Source organism: Spinacia oleracea, chromosome 3 (genome assembly GCF_020520425.1).
Source record: "Spinacia oleracea cultivar Varoflay chromosome 3, BTI_SOV_V1, whole genome shotgun sequence".
Lineage (NCBI taxonomy): Eukaryota > Viridiplantae > Streptophyta > Magnoliopsida > Caryophyllales > Amaranthaceae > Spinacia > Spinacia oleracea.
The window spans coordinates 145371981-145385706 of NC_079489.1; the positions used below are offsets into that span (position 1 = coordinate 145371981).

General features: G+C 38.5%; 2 protein-coding genes across 5 annotated transcripts; one reads left to right on the forward strand and one right to left on the reverse strand.

Annotated features, from left to right (window-relative positions):
• Positions 1-1903: 1903 nt before the first annotated feature.
• On the forward strand, positions 1904-3832 carry LOC110795530 (plant UBX domain-containing protein 2). Its single transcript, XM_022000540.2, has 2 exons — positions 1904-2089; positions 2178-3832. Exon 2 carries the CDS (start codon positions 2205-2207, stop codon positions 3675-3677), a length of 1473 nt encoding a protein of 490 aa, XP_021856232.1. The 5' UTR covers positions 1904-2089; positions 2178-2204; the 3' UTR covers positions 3678-3832.
• A 669-nt stretch (positions 3833-4501) lies between these two features.
• On the reverse strand, positions 4502-8938 carry LOC110795531 (pre-mRNA-splicing factor srp1). Of its 4 annotated transcripts, none has more exons than XM_022000543.2 (10): positions 8416-8938; positions 7879-7941; positions 6722-6806; positions 6522-6581; positions 6169-6244; positions 5885-5936; positions 5347-5459; positions 5143-5212; positions 4949-5034; positions 4502-4765 (listed from the first exon to the last, which is right to left on the reverse strand). In XM_022000543.2, exons 1-10 carry the CDS (start codon positions 8776-8778, stop codon positions 4723-4725), a joined length of 1011 nt encoding a protein of 336 aa, XP_021856235.1. In that variant the 5' UTR covers positions 8779-8938; the 3' UTR covers positions 4502-4722. The 4 variants fall into 4 exon arrangements, with proteins under 4 accessions (XP_021856235.1, XP_021856233.1, XP_021856237.1 ...); XM_022000541.2 differs by having other exon boundaries at positions 6507-6581; XM_022000545.2 differs by having other exon boundaries at positions 6169-6241; positions 8416-8937.
• Between the last annotated feature and the right edge of the window lie 4788 nt (positions 8939-13726).

The window sequence follows — 13726 nt, forward strand, 5'->3', positions numbered from 1 at the left end:
AGTGGTGGCACACTTCCCTGCAAAAGCTGCACAAGATTACGAGAACCAATGTAGATGCTTACTTAATGTAAACGTTGTGATACTGCCCATTTGACACCATGTAAATAAGCCAAAGCATCCATTTGTAAGGCGGGGACTCCGAAAGTTTTCAAGCAGCTACCATGTATTTTCTGCAAACGTTCATCCTTCATGATCCCGGCTGCCCCGCCTGTCAAAGACCTTTTTTGCCTATGTAGGATGCATTTAAATCACTTTCGTGTGCCCTCGATAGGAAACTAATTTACGACTTTTTGCAGGCTTGTTCACATGTGGAAAACAATGAATGATTGCCATCAAGTTCAGAGTCATATCTCACAGTAGGTGCTTCTTCTGGCCAGTCACAACGCATAACCAACAACAAAGAGTCATCGTGAAGCAGCAATGCAGCTTGAGGGTGGGGTCAGCTTCTGGTATAACAACCATTGTAGACTCACAAAGTCTCAAAGAGCTTATTTAGAAGCCTTGTACAGGTGGATTCAGCTTACTGACTTTTGCCAAAAATCAAAATTTAAGGTCTGTGCTACAGCTTAGAAACTCTCTATTGGTGCAAGTCCTAAACAAGGGCCTCTTTTCTCAATTGGCTTTTCTTAACAAACGCTCTCTCTCTCTGTCTTCCTCTCCCTTTCACATGGATCTCAACCTTTTCTTCTATATTCTTTTAACCTTGTTTTCAGCTATTATACTCCCATACCTCTCTAACAAGCCAGCATATCTATGCTAAGTAACAAAATCGCAACAACACCAAACACCCTAAAACAAAATCGCAACAACACACATAGAAAAACAAAATTTCAAACATAATTCGCAGAATAAATCCTAAAAATCTCAATAATCGATAAAACCTAAATCAAAATAAAACATTGAAAATTATGGACAATGAAGAACAAACAATAAAACTTACTAGAAAACCTAAATCAAAGCTAAAATATGAAAATCTAAATATCAAAAACCAAAAGAAATGAAGAAAACAAACCTTGAAGAACAATGGAGGAGAACGCAGAAAAATCGCAGTAGAGAGATTCGTAGATCGCAACAGATGAACGGAAGGTGGAAGAAAATGGTGAGAGAAATTGCAGCCAAGAGAAGAAAGGGAAGAGAGAGAAGAACGCGTGAGAGGAGAGAGAAAGAGCAAAGGAGAGTTGTTTCACGGTATACATTGAGTTCACACGTGTGAGCTAATTGGGCTTGCTTAAAGTGGGCTTAGTGTACAGTAAACTAATGTACAACCATTATAAACAAGATTTTGTGATTCAGCTATTAGTTTAATAATACTTTGTATAATTCAGTTCAATTCAGATTATTTCAATCCAACATAGGGACAAATGATGTCTTATCATAGTGGTTAAGATTGAGGATGATATGTTCCAGGTTCGAATCTTCACGCCTCATTTATAATTTTATACCCCCTCCGTCCCGAAATACTTGACCTGTTTTCCTTATCGGGCTGTCCTTTAATACTTGACCTGTTTCTAAAAATGGAAATATTCTAACAATATTATATTATTTCTCACTCCACCCCTATTAACCCACCTACCCCCTACTCCATACAAAAAATAATTAAAAATTCAACCCCTACTCTCCCTCAACCCCACCCCTTTACACATTTTCCACAATTACATTAAAATAATACCCCACTATCAACTACTACCTATTAAATTAAATAAGTCAATTCAAGTCCCTTAAACTTTGTGCCGGTCAAACCGGGTCGAGTATTCCGGGACGGAGGGAGTATTATTCTTATAGCTCATTCGCAATTAAAAATAAAATAAAATTTAACGGGCAAGGACTTAGAAGTGAATTTAACCAATGATGTCTTGGCCTAGTGGTTAATACTAAAGGCCTGTGTACAATAGGTCTCAGGTTCGAATACCCCGCCCCCTATATAATTTATATGGCCACTGTGACTCATTCGCAAACAAAAAAAAAAAAACTTAGAAGTGAATTTAGAACGAAATCTCTGCCCAATTCCAGGCGTTGAAATTTCCAGGCCCACGCGGAATTCCAATTACTTAGCGTCCGACTGTTACTTCTGTAATACTGTACATTTCAGGTATTTGTACGCGTCGCAACCAATTTCGTCGTTCATCTTCATCTTCATCTTCTTCTTCATCTAACATCTCTCGCTTCGTCTCTCTCAGATATTCACAAATTTACAGGAAAAAAAAATGGATGACATGAAAGACAAATTCAAGGGTTTCATGAAAAAGGTCAACAATCAAATGTCATCATCATCTTCTTCCTCTGGCAAATTCAAAGGTCAAGGCAGAGTTCTTGGTTCTTCTTCATCTTCTTCAGGGCCCACTAATCCGAACCCTATTCGCCCCTCTTCAGCCGCACAAACTGTTCATCCAAAGCCTTTAATCACACCACCAAGATTTGATCAAAGACCCACCTCATTTGAAGGTCAAAAGGGTTCAATTCCAAATCCAAAATCAAACCCAGATTCGAACCCCAATCACCCTTCCTCTATAGATGGGTTTGATCCATTTGATTCATTGATTACAACTGGGAAAAGAAATAAGAATGGGTACTCACTTAATAACGTGTTCGAATGCCCAGTTTGTGGTTCGGGTTTTACTTCTGAAGAGGAGGTGTCATCGCACATTGAATCTTGTATTACTGCTAAAACAAGCAATGGATCAATAGATGATGCTGCTGATTTGGATTCGGCTTCAAATCCTTCAATGGTAATGAATAGTAATGAAAATAAGGTCGAATCAACAAACAAATTAGAAGGTTGTATTGGTGTGTATTTGTCAGGAAACCCATCTGATAGTTCTGTTGATATTGTAATGAGGTTGTTCAGAAACACAGTGAAGGAGCCAGAAAATCCGAAATTTCGCAGGATAAGGATGAGCAATCCCAAGATAAGGGAAGCCATTGGTGAAGTAACTGGAGGAATTGAGTTACTAGAAGAAGTTGGATTTGAACTTAAAGAAGAGGGAGGAGAGATGTGGGCTGTGATGGATACACCTTCAGAAGAGCAACTTCTGATGTTGAAAAACTCAGTAAACTTAATTGAACAGGCAAAAAGTAGCAGCTTATCATCTTCATTGAAGGTAGCCAGTGACAAGGTTGAAGTTGAAAAGAAGGTGAAAGAGAATGAGCCTTTGATCATTGATAGACAAATTAAAGTGTTCTTTTCAGTTTCTGAGAGTGTTGCTGCAAGAATTACATTACCAGACTCTTTCTACAAGCTGTCATCTGAAGAAGTGAGAAGAGAAGCAGAGTTGAGGAAGAAGAAAATGGCAGAATCTCAGCTTTTGATCCCCAAATCTTTTAAAGAAAAGCAAGCTCAAGCTGCTAGGAAGAGATATACAAGAACAATCATCAGAGTTCAGTTTCCTGATGGGGTGGTTTTACAAGGTGTTTTCTCACCTAAAGAGTCAACTAGTGCTCTCTATGAGTTTGTTAGTGTGGCTCTGAAACAAGAAGGGTTGGAATTTGAGTTGATACATCCGGTCCCACTGAAACGGCGTTTGATACCGTGTTTTCCTGCACCGGGGGAGAGAGCATCGACACTCGAGCAAGAGGATTTAGTCCCCTCAGCTCTTGTGAAATTCAAGCCTATTGAGACTGATTCAATGATGTTTACTGGTCTTAGGAATGAACTGCTTGAAATAAGTGAACCTCTTTAGTTTTTTTTTTACATGTGTACTAATTGATTCGAGCTATAGAACTGGTTGGATTGTGATTGTGTTTTTATAGATTTTTGTACACAGACATATGTTAAATCCGATGCATTGTTGGGGTTGTGTATATTAAATCAAGGAACTTTGTGAATTTAAAGTGAGCTTTATGTTGGGCCATAATTGATCTCGAGTCAAGCTAAGACCAAGTTGTTGGAATTGGTGAATTTTAATTTCTTGCTTTACTTAATTGTTCCAATTTGTTCTTCCCTAATTACTTCAATAATCACCCATTGCTCTTAACACAAGTAAAGTCAAGAAGCTATTAGTGAATGTGTTCATTGGTTAGCTCACTTATCATAAGTTGTTCTAGAAATAACAGAAATCTCTTCTCTCAAGTTAAAAGGATATCATACGAAGTATATGTTTCCATTTACCAGGCTGTTTGAAATTTATCAGCAAACCGTTAAAACTCTTCCGAAAATAAAATTAAGTCATGCCCTTTTTTTTTTTTTTTGAGGGAAATTGATTCATGCTTATTCAAGAAGCATCCATCAATTTTCCCTCAAAAAAAAAAAACAAACAAGCATCCATCAATTACTGTTTCTTTCCTTGTTTTCAGATGCATAGTATACTTCAAATATCCTGTCGCTCAGACATTCATGCACAGCAGCATAAGGTAAAGGATAACCAATTTGGCCATGTTGATTGGGATAGTTGATCGTTTTCCAATTTGTTCTTATTCTGATTCCACCTAGTAGATCTTACCCATATGGACATATGTTGACAAACTGTAAAAATCTAACACTCCAGTTTTAACCACAAATGACAAATCAGATAAGAACTTTTTTATTGATTCGGAAGTTTCTCCACTAAAAGTCTATTACATAGAGGTTATCCACCAACATAAGTTTTCAAAGGACTCTGAAACAAGATTATCAAATAAACCACCAGAAATGCTCATGGACACCCAAAATTTTCTAGGATGAACACAACTACAGAGTACAAACACAATAGTGCTATCAAACATCTTGGTGTTTTACTCAACTTCAACCTACTTGGGCTTTCTTCGCATCCCCATCCTTGATTTAGCATATCTGGATTTTGTCAAGAAAACCAAAAAAAAATAGCTGAGGGAACTATAAAAACACTTGTATTGTTGTATATACTTCCTTTGTACTCTTCTAATTACAACTCTTCATCACATGAGCTACTAAAGAGAAGGAAGGAAGTATTAAGAATCAAAACAAAATGCAAAGACTTTTAGAACAAAAGGATACTCCAAACGCAAGCCTTCGCCAGATGAAGACGAGAAAAGAACTGTGCCTTGCAGTTGACTCATAGCCTCACTTGAGCAGGCAGTATCCTGCACCAGAATGAACTTGCCCCAGTAAACATAGGAATTTACGGATATTAACAAATATTCGTTCTATTTCTCAAATGATGAGACACCCAAGGGGGATTGCAGGCTGACCTGGAAGTCAACAAACGCAACAGGAGCCCCGTATGTGCCTTGAATCTTTAGCTTTAAGAATCCGCGACATCTGTATGAAAGTTGCATGCACGTACTTACAACGCTGAAAAACAATAATAATAACCCAAAGAAAAGGAGGGGAAAAAGGAAGAGAAGAATAACAGTAGCAACTTATATGAAAGTAAGCCAGTGGCTGCTATAGACCTTGAAAAAACTTTAGTTAGCTCTTGTTCAGAAGATTCAGGGCCTAAGTTAGCCACGAAAATTGTTGGACATGGAGGATTCTCTTGTGGAATATGGGAGGCTGAACTGTGGCTCTGCACGAAGAAAAGAAAACACATATATAATAAATAAATAAATAAAAACAAGTTATCAGACTTTCTCATAACAAGAAAACATGGGTAATCACATCAGATAAAAAATGTTTATAATGTAATAACGAAGGCAAACAAAAAAGCTTAAAAAGAAAATAGTTTAAGGTAAACACATATTTAGCCTCTAGTACAAATGACCAAGGTAAAAATCGCAACCTTTTTCATGCTTAAGTGAATAATTTTAGATAGTGATCTCTAAGATACGGTATCGACTACGTCAACTATGGGTGGGCCAAAAGGAGAAAGAAACACAATATGTTGTGGTAAATTGCAGTTTACATGACATAAGACCCTCATGGATCCACAACAGCTTAACATAGAAGAAGCAAGACCTTACAGCAAGCAAAACATCCAAGCACCCGACTTACAGATTTAGCAGCATTTGCTTCACTGATGCCTCTGCTATTATAGCTCCGATGACTAAATGACAGAAGGATAACAAAGGTCAGAAAACCAGCATGTGGATCAGAAGTTGACCCATAAAAGGAATCAAGGCACTCTAACTCCCGGAACCAAAAAAATATAAATAAGCAAGTAAACTGACTCCCGAACTTAAAGAGATAAATTACAAAGGCAAGCATCACAAATGTGCTTAGTTGGCCAAAGGTATATTTGGATCCAAGTAATAAAGATGTGCAGTAGTGCAAATGACCTTTGTGCAGATGGATAACCAATTGTGTTGTGAGCAGAACTACCCATCCCAGGAATGTGAAAGCTGCCAACACCTGCTAGTGCCCAAGCGTGACAAAAACATGTGCAAAGTGAGTTTGAAGACAAGTGTGCTCTCCTGACGAACTAGCATTGTGTAGAGAGAAATGAGAATAGTGAAACAAAAATGTGAAAAGCCACGGAAATAACTTCTGCAATTTTTTAGTTTCCTTATCACCATGTAATGTTACAGTGCAATCTGTCCAATATCACGGGATGAAGCTACTAACTCAAACAACAATATAATACGAAGAACAGAAAGGTAATATATAACCATCTTACCCAACTCAGCACTACCTCTTGGAATAGCAGGAGATCCCTTATGCTTCTTATCTGAAGCAGCAGGCCCTTCATCATCTGGTCACCAAACCCAACAATTACAGAGTAGAATATTACTATTAAGAAAGTGGGTTGGTGCAGGGTATTCTTTACCAAACGACTTAAGACAAATACTTGATAATACAAGATAACTAAACAGGGAGATAAGCACTACCGACCTGCCCTTTGACGCTTAGATCGTGAATTAGATTTTGCTAGATCAATGTATAAGGTTGATCCTTTTTCTAGATCAAAGACCATACCCTAACACAAGCAATAAGAAAAAAGATCTCTCAATATAGTTTTATGTAATCAACAACATATTAACAATGTAATGTAGACGTCCGTTCCTAGGATATCATCTTAGAGGTAATATGCAGAGGCTATTATTCACTTACAATGGTTGTCTGAAATATTATCAGCTTTTGAATGCATATAATTGGAAACCAAAAAAAATTCAAGAACAAGACAAGCCTTACTGTAGTTAAATAATCATAGACTACCACCTTTTAGATACTCCCTTCAGCCTTCATTCTTTAATGTTCAGGCTCGTTAAGACCTAGAATCGATGATCAATTTGATTCTGGGACTTAAGAAATGAAACTTCTACTCATTTTTCGTTTTGGGATATTTCATAAAGTTCTACTCATTTCTATTTTGCTCTATTTTTGGCAAACGCTTAATATCATCTTACCCCGTTGGCCCGTTTTTCAACAATATTTTCCAACAATATTTTCACTCACTCACCCTCTCTTACTTAATCCAATCTTTTCTTATACCAAGCCACCTTTTTACACACTTTGTCTGTAGTACTGTATCCACCTTTTTCTTATACCCACTCACTGTTAAGGAATGGAGGAAGTATTTACTTAGGGGCCCCCTCCCACCCTCCCTCCAACCCATGGTTATGATTGAAAGTGAAGATCATAGTACTATGAACTGAGAACAGCATGGGTATTCCGATGAGGGAGCAACTTGACTCCGCGCGAGTGCATCAAAATTATTTTCCATTTCCTTAACTAGCGACCTCTACAAAACAGGACATTTGTGATGAGCGAATTAAATGAGAAGCCTTTATTCAATGATTCAATTAACAACATCTAAATCCAGCCTCTTTCTGGTGATTTCAATTCATAAAGCAGATACTAAGAAAAAATGGTGTTCAAGCAGGTGTCTCATCTTCCTAAACATTTTAAGCAGCAGTAATAGCAGCAAATCACTTGTCTCACAGTGTCAAAAAAAAACTATGCACTTCACAACAAATATCTCTCTCTATTGACAACATTGGAAGATGAAATGGATACCTATATGCACAGTAGTCATATCAATAACTTACATGTATTTCATGCATTGCAGTGACTGCTGACTGTTGATCAGCAAACACAACGAAAGCGAATGGCTGCCACCAACAAACAAATTGTCAGAGAGCTCATATAGTCATATGGAACAAATGCCAAGCTTCATTGACAAAATTGAAACTAACAGTCTCAAGTTCAACTCTCCTTGCAGATGGAACAATGATGCATCACTAGCCAGTAGCCACCTCAAGTTTAGTTAATGAGTGATTCTCAAATCAATCTTCAATAAAACTACTCATCCAATTTAAAAACTTGCAAATTAATGCTAAAAGATTTGTTGAAATTGATTCTTATCTGCGGCAGTTATTGAATTCCCCAGGTAAACTAGAAAAAACAATCTGTGTGATCCCATTTTTCCCCAATCGAATTCCTTTCACTTACAAATCACGAGATTAATCGAGAAATATCAAAACCCTACAAATTTCAGGGTTCATCCCAAATTACCTCAGTTAAGCTTAAAATTGAATCGCCAAATTTCAGACCACGAAAAAGAAAAGATAAAGAGAAAGAAAAACCTGAGAATTGTTGGAAGGAGAGCGAAGATTGGAAGACAGGTAGCCAGGAAAGTCGCGGAAGAGGTTGTATAATTCGCGAGGCTTGACATCTTCGGGAAGTCCTGCAACAAAGAGGGTGCGAACTTCGTCGCGAGAAGAATGCGGTGGTGGTAGAAGGTGAGAGAAAGAAGGAGGAGGAGGGTGGAGGGATGGTGGAGGAATGTGGTGAGAGTGCTGCAGAGACACCGGTGGTGGAAGATGTTGAGGAGGAGGAGGAGGAGGAGGGTGGTAGTGAGTGTTGTAGAAGGCGGAGTGAATGTCGGATGGTGGTGGAGGGGGGTGTGAAGGTGGTGGTGCATAATAGTATGCTGACATGTCCTCCATGAGAAGTGTAGAGGGTTGGCTGATGGAGTGGAAATATGGAAGAACTCCGAAAAACCAGACAGACAAACTCCTCCTCCTACTTGTACCACACTTGACACTTCCACTACGGAGTAGACCGGCTTAACCACAAGAATTCTTATTGGGAGGTAGTAAATGCAGGTAGAATTCTCCCTAAATATAGGATAATTTAATACCAAGTATCATTTGAATTTTACTTTTACCTTGCTTTTGTTTTAATATATTTATGTGAATACACAATAAAAGTCCGTTTATATTCGCCCATTCATATTATTGTTGCTAATTGAATCTTTTCTTTGCACCATACATCATCTTCTTGGGATTAACAACTTTTAAAATGTATTGCCGGAATGAATTTCAAACCACAAAGTCACTCGTAAGTTTTTGGTGCCTTTGACAACAAATCCTCCAGAATAGTTTCGGAAGCTTTATTCGCAAAAGTTTACCGACTGCCGGAAGAACAACTCGTAAGCCTTGTTTAACCTCTGGAAGTACTTTTTGGAGCTCCTACTCAACCTACGAGAGAGAGATCCGGAGCTCCTATTTAACCTCCGGAAGAAATCTTTGAAACCCTTTCCAACTTCTGGAATTAAATTTTCGAAAAACCTTATCATCATTGTAAGTGTTGGGACTTGCTTTGAGTAGTGGAGATCGTGGCTTTGAAGGAAGTTCAGGCGTTTCTTTTCTTCTATAAATAGGGAGCTTGATCATTTCTTTCAAACCTTTATTTCACTTTCTCTCTCTTTCGCAATTTCTCTTTCATAATTCCGCCGGTTTCAAGTGTCTGATTTCTTCAGATCTACGGCTTTTGGTTGATCTTCTTCTTCGGGAACTTGCTGCGTTTGATTCATCGGCCAATTCCGCTTCGGAAGAAGGTAATTTTCTCGAGAATCTCTTTCTTTTTGTGCTTTCTCTTCTACCCTACCCTCTGAACCCTAGGAAGTTCGTTTTCCGGCTATGGCTAAGGATAAGGGTAAGAGCAAGTTTGTTGTTGAGTCCTCCAGCGAGGAATTTGAGGGGGAGGCTTCCTTGGTGAAGACGAAGGAGTTCTCTGCTGGGTCCGCCCGTGCCGATTCTGGGAAGAAAGTTGGTCCTTCGGGGGAGCGCAGAATTTATCCTCGGTTCCCTCGTCATTTTCGAGAGGCAGATCCTAATTCCAGGCTTGCGTCCATCTTGCATGAGACGACGGAGTTGACCGGCCCTTTGAATAAATCAGTTGAATGGTTGGTGAGGGCGAAGGCTGACGCCTATCATCGTCGCGCCGAGGAGCTATATGGGATTCCGTATGCTTTGGGGTACTGGTGTGAGCTCCCTGATCAAGAGCGTCCTCGGGTGACTCATCCACCGAGCGGCTTCATTTTAGTGTACAACCACCACCTCGAGAACGGTCTTCGGTTTCCTTTGGACCCCTTTATGGCGGAGGTTTGTGTGTCGTACAACATCTCACTGGCTCAGCTTACCTAATTAAATTGTCAATTAATTATGAAAAACAAATCAAATTCTAAATTATTCGAATTTCAACAAATTAATTACAATTACAAATTAGGTTGTATAATTAACAAGCTTAGGCATTAAAATTGTTAAACATATATAGTAGGTCAATCATAGATTCAAGATTTACAAACAAGAATCGCAAATATTTAATTTAACATCTTAAAAATTACAAATTTTGCGTTCGAAAAACAAAAACCTCTGAAAAGTCATAGTTAGGCTTCGAATTTGGGAATTCTGGGTTAGGCATCAAACCTTTGATTCTAGTCAAAATTTTAAAACGCCGTTCACATGAAAAATTCACTATAAAAGTATACGATTCCGACCATTATTGACTAAACTGCCAAAAATTCTGCGAACATATAATTAAATAATCGCACGAATTTGCAATTAATTATAAAAAACGAAATTAATAACCCCTTTAATTCATTGCAAATTTATAAAATTTAACCATGTTAACTATTATTTAGTGTGGAATTAATTAGAGGCTCGTGATACCACTGTTAGGTTATGATACATATAAAGCATATATATTTCATTCGGAAAAACCATAAAGCCAGGAATCCAAATTAATTGCCACATAACAATTAGCATAATTTAGGATGCATACATTAGTAGCGTGCCCTCCCTAGCTGCTCCCGAACCGAACAAGAACAAGTTTAGCACTCCAAGTGTAGTCCCTCCGTAGATAGTCCACAGCACGTTCGGATCCGCCTTAGGTTTAATTAACTAGAATTGCACCTAAGGTTTTAAGTTATTCGAATATAATTTGTGGCAAATTAACGTTAGTTTTAATCCTTAAAACTATATGAATACTTGAATTGGAGTGTTTATAAATTGTGAATGTCATCACCTATTTATAGGGTTGGAATAATGGAATTAGAAGTCTACTAGGTTTCAATTAATCTAATCCTATTAGAATTAGACATTAATTAAAACTAATAAGTTATTGTTTAATTAAACAACTAACTCTAGTAACTTTAGGAAATTTAATCTTTAATCTAATCCTAATTTCTTAAGGATTCGACGATGCACGAACTCAACGCACACACGCACGCACAACCCACAAGGGGCGCTGGACGCGCGCGCGCACCAAGCAGCTCGGCCCACAGCGCTGCGCGCAGCCCATTGCTTGGGCGCGCCAGTTGCCTTGCACGTTGGGCATGGCCTTGCGTGCTGCTTGGCTGGGCCTGCGTTTCCGATAAAATTTCCGATTCCGACAATATTTCCGTTTCCGGTAATATTTCCGATGTTAGGTTATGATACATATGAACAACATAAATCATGCGGAAAAACATTAATGCCAGGAATCATATTAATTGCACATAATCATATACTTAGTCTAGGATGCATACACTTTGTAGCGTGCCCTCCCTAGCTGCGCCCGAACCGAACAAGAACAAGTCTTTAGGACTCCAAGTGTCGTCCCTCCGTAGAAAGTCCACAGCACGTCCGGATCCGCCTTAAGATTGACCAACTAGAATCTCCCTTAAGGTACTTAGAATTTTCGGCTAATATGTGGCAAGTGTTTGGCTGATTTTTGCTTGAAAATCTTACCTTTGAATACTTGAATTCTCATTCATAAATTGTGAACCTAGGCACATATTTATAGAGTCATGGAAAGGGATTTAGAATCCTATTAGGATAACAATTAGTTTAATTAGAATCTCATTAAAACTCTATTAAACAAATTCTATCTATTAGGATTAGGATTTAATCATAGAACGAATTCCATTAGCTTTAGGATTCGTATTGAACACAAGCGTTGCACGAGCACGAGCCGGACAGCCCCGCGCAAACCTTGCGGCCTACGCGAGATGCACAGCCCGCAGCCCACGAGCTCGCGCGCGCTATGGCCTTGCTGGGCCTGGCGAGGCTTTGGCAGCGTTTTTGTTGGGCGCTTGGCGTGCTGGACGCGGGCCTGGCTTCGTGCTGGGCCTTCGTCTAGCAAGTCTCGTCCGATGCTAATTCGTACGATGCGCTTCCGATTAAATTCCCGAATCCGGAATTCATTTCCGATACGAACAATATTTAACATTTTCGATTCCGGAATTAATTTCCGTTTCGAACAAATATTTAATATTTCCGTTTCCGGAATTATTTTCCGATTCCGATAATATTTCCGATTCTGACAATATTTCTGTTTCCGGCAATATTTCCGATTCCGGCAATATTTCCATTTCCGATAATATTTTCCGATACGTTCCATGTTTCCGTTTCCGGCAACATCTACGACTTGGATAATATTTATATTTCCGATACGATCCATATTTCCGTTTCTGGCAATATCATCGTATCCGGAGTATTCATTTACTTGCCTTTGACGATCTCAGCTCCCACTGAAACCAAGATCCGTCGTTTCCGAATATCCATAGATGGAGTATTTAATTCCATTAAATACTTGATCCGTTTACGTACTATTTGTGTGACCCTACGGGTTCAGTCAAGAGTAAGATGTGGATTAATATCATTAATTCCACTTGAACTGAAGCGGCCTCTAGCTAGGCATTCAGCTCACTTGATCTCACTGAATTATTAATTTGTTAATTAATACTGAACCGCATTTATTAGACTTAACATTAAATGCATACTTGTATCAAGGGCATTATTTCCTTCAATCTCCCACTTGTCCTTAGGGACAAGTGTGCATTTCCTAATTCCTTTGTCGCTAGATGCTTGCTCTTGAACATAAGGTAAGAGTTGTCATCCTTATTATGTCCAGAGGTGTTTCTTGGTTTCAGAGTTCAACTGATCAAATAAACAGATAATCATATCCTATGATTCATCTGAGCACGGCCATGCATTTTATAGTTTCTAGCTCTCCGAGTGGCCTTGTACAACTTTCAGCATCTCATCCCGATTTATGGGAGGATAATCCCCAAAGTAAGCAGTTCTCAACACAAGTAATCTCAAATCACTCAGGTATTGAGGATTAGTGTCTAATAATTTTAATGAAATTTACTTATGACAGATTTTCATCTCTTACAGTAAAATTTCATAGGTCTGTCCGATACTAGTCTTCCCAAAGTAAGTATCTATGCAAATTATTACGACATTGCCATGTCCACATAGTTCAAGAAACAGAACTACTAGTCATCTTGCATTCTAGTCGTCTAACGTTTTCTATGCGTCCATCTTTATAGAAAACTTCGACCAGGGACCATTTTCAACTTTTGACATTCAAGTTCACTTGATAGACATTTCTTAGTCACAGGACTGGTCCTGACAGTCTATCTTGAATATATCGTCAAATTGAAGGGACTCATCATTTAATACTAAACCAAGATTAAATGGAATATGAAAATACATTTCATATATGATAAATGTTCAACCCCAATGTTTTACAACCATGGGCCTCAAACCCATCTTCTAAAACAGTTCATGGAATTTAAAGCTATGCTTGATTTCCAGTGCTACAATGTGAGTGTTGCTTCTCACT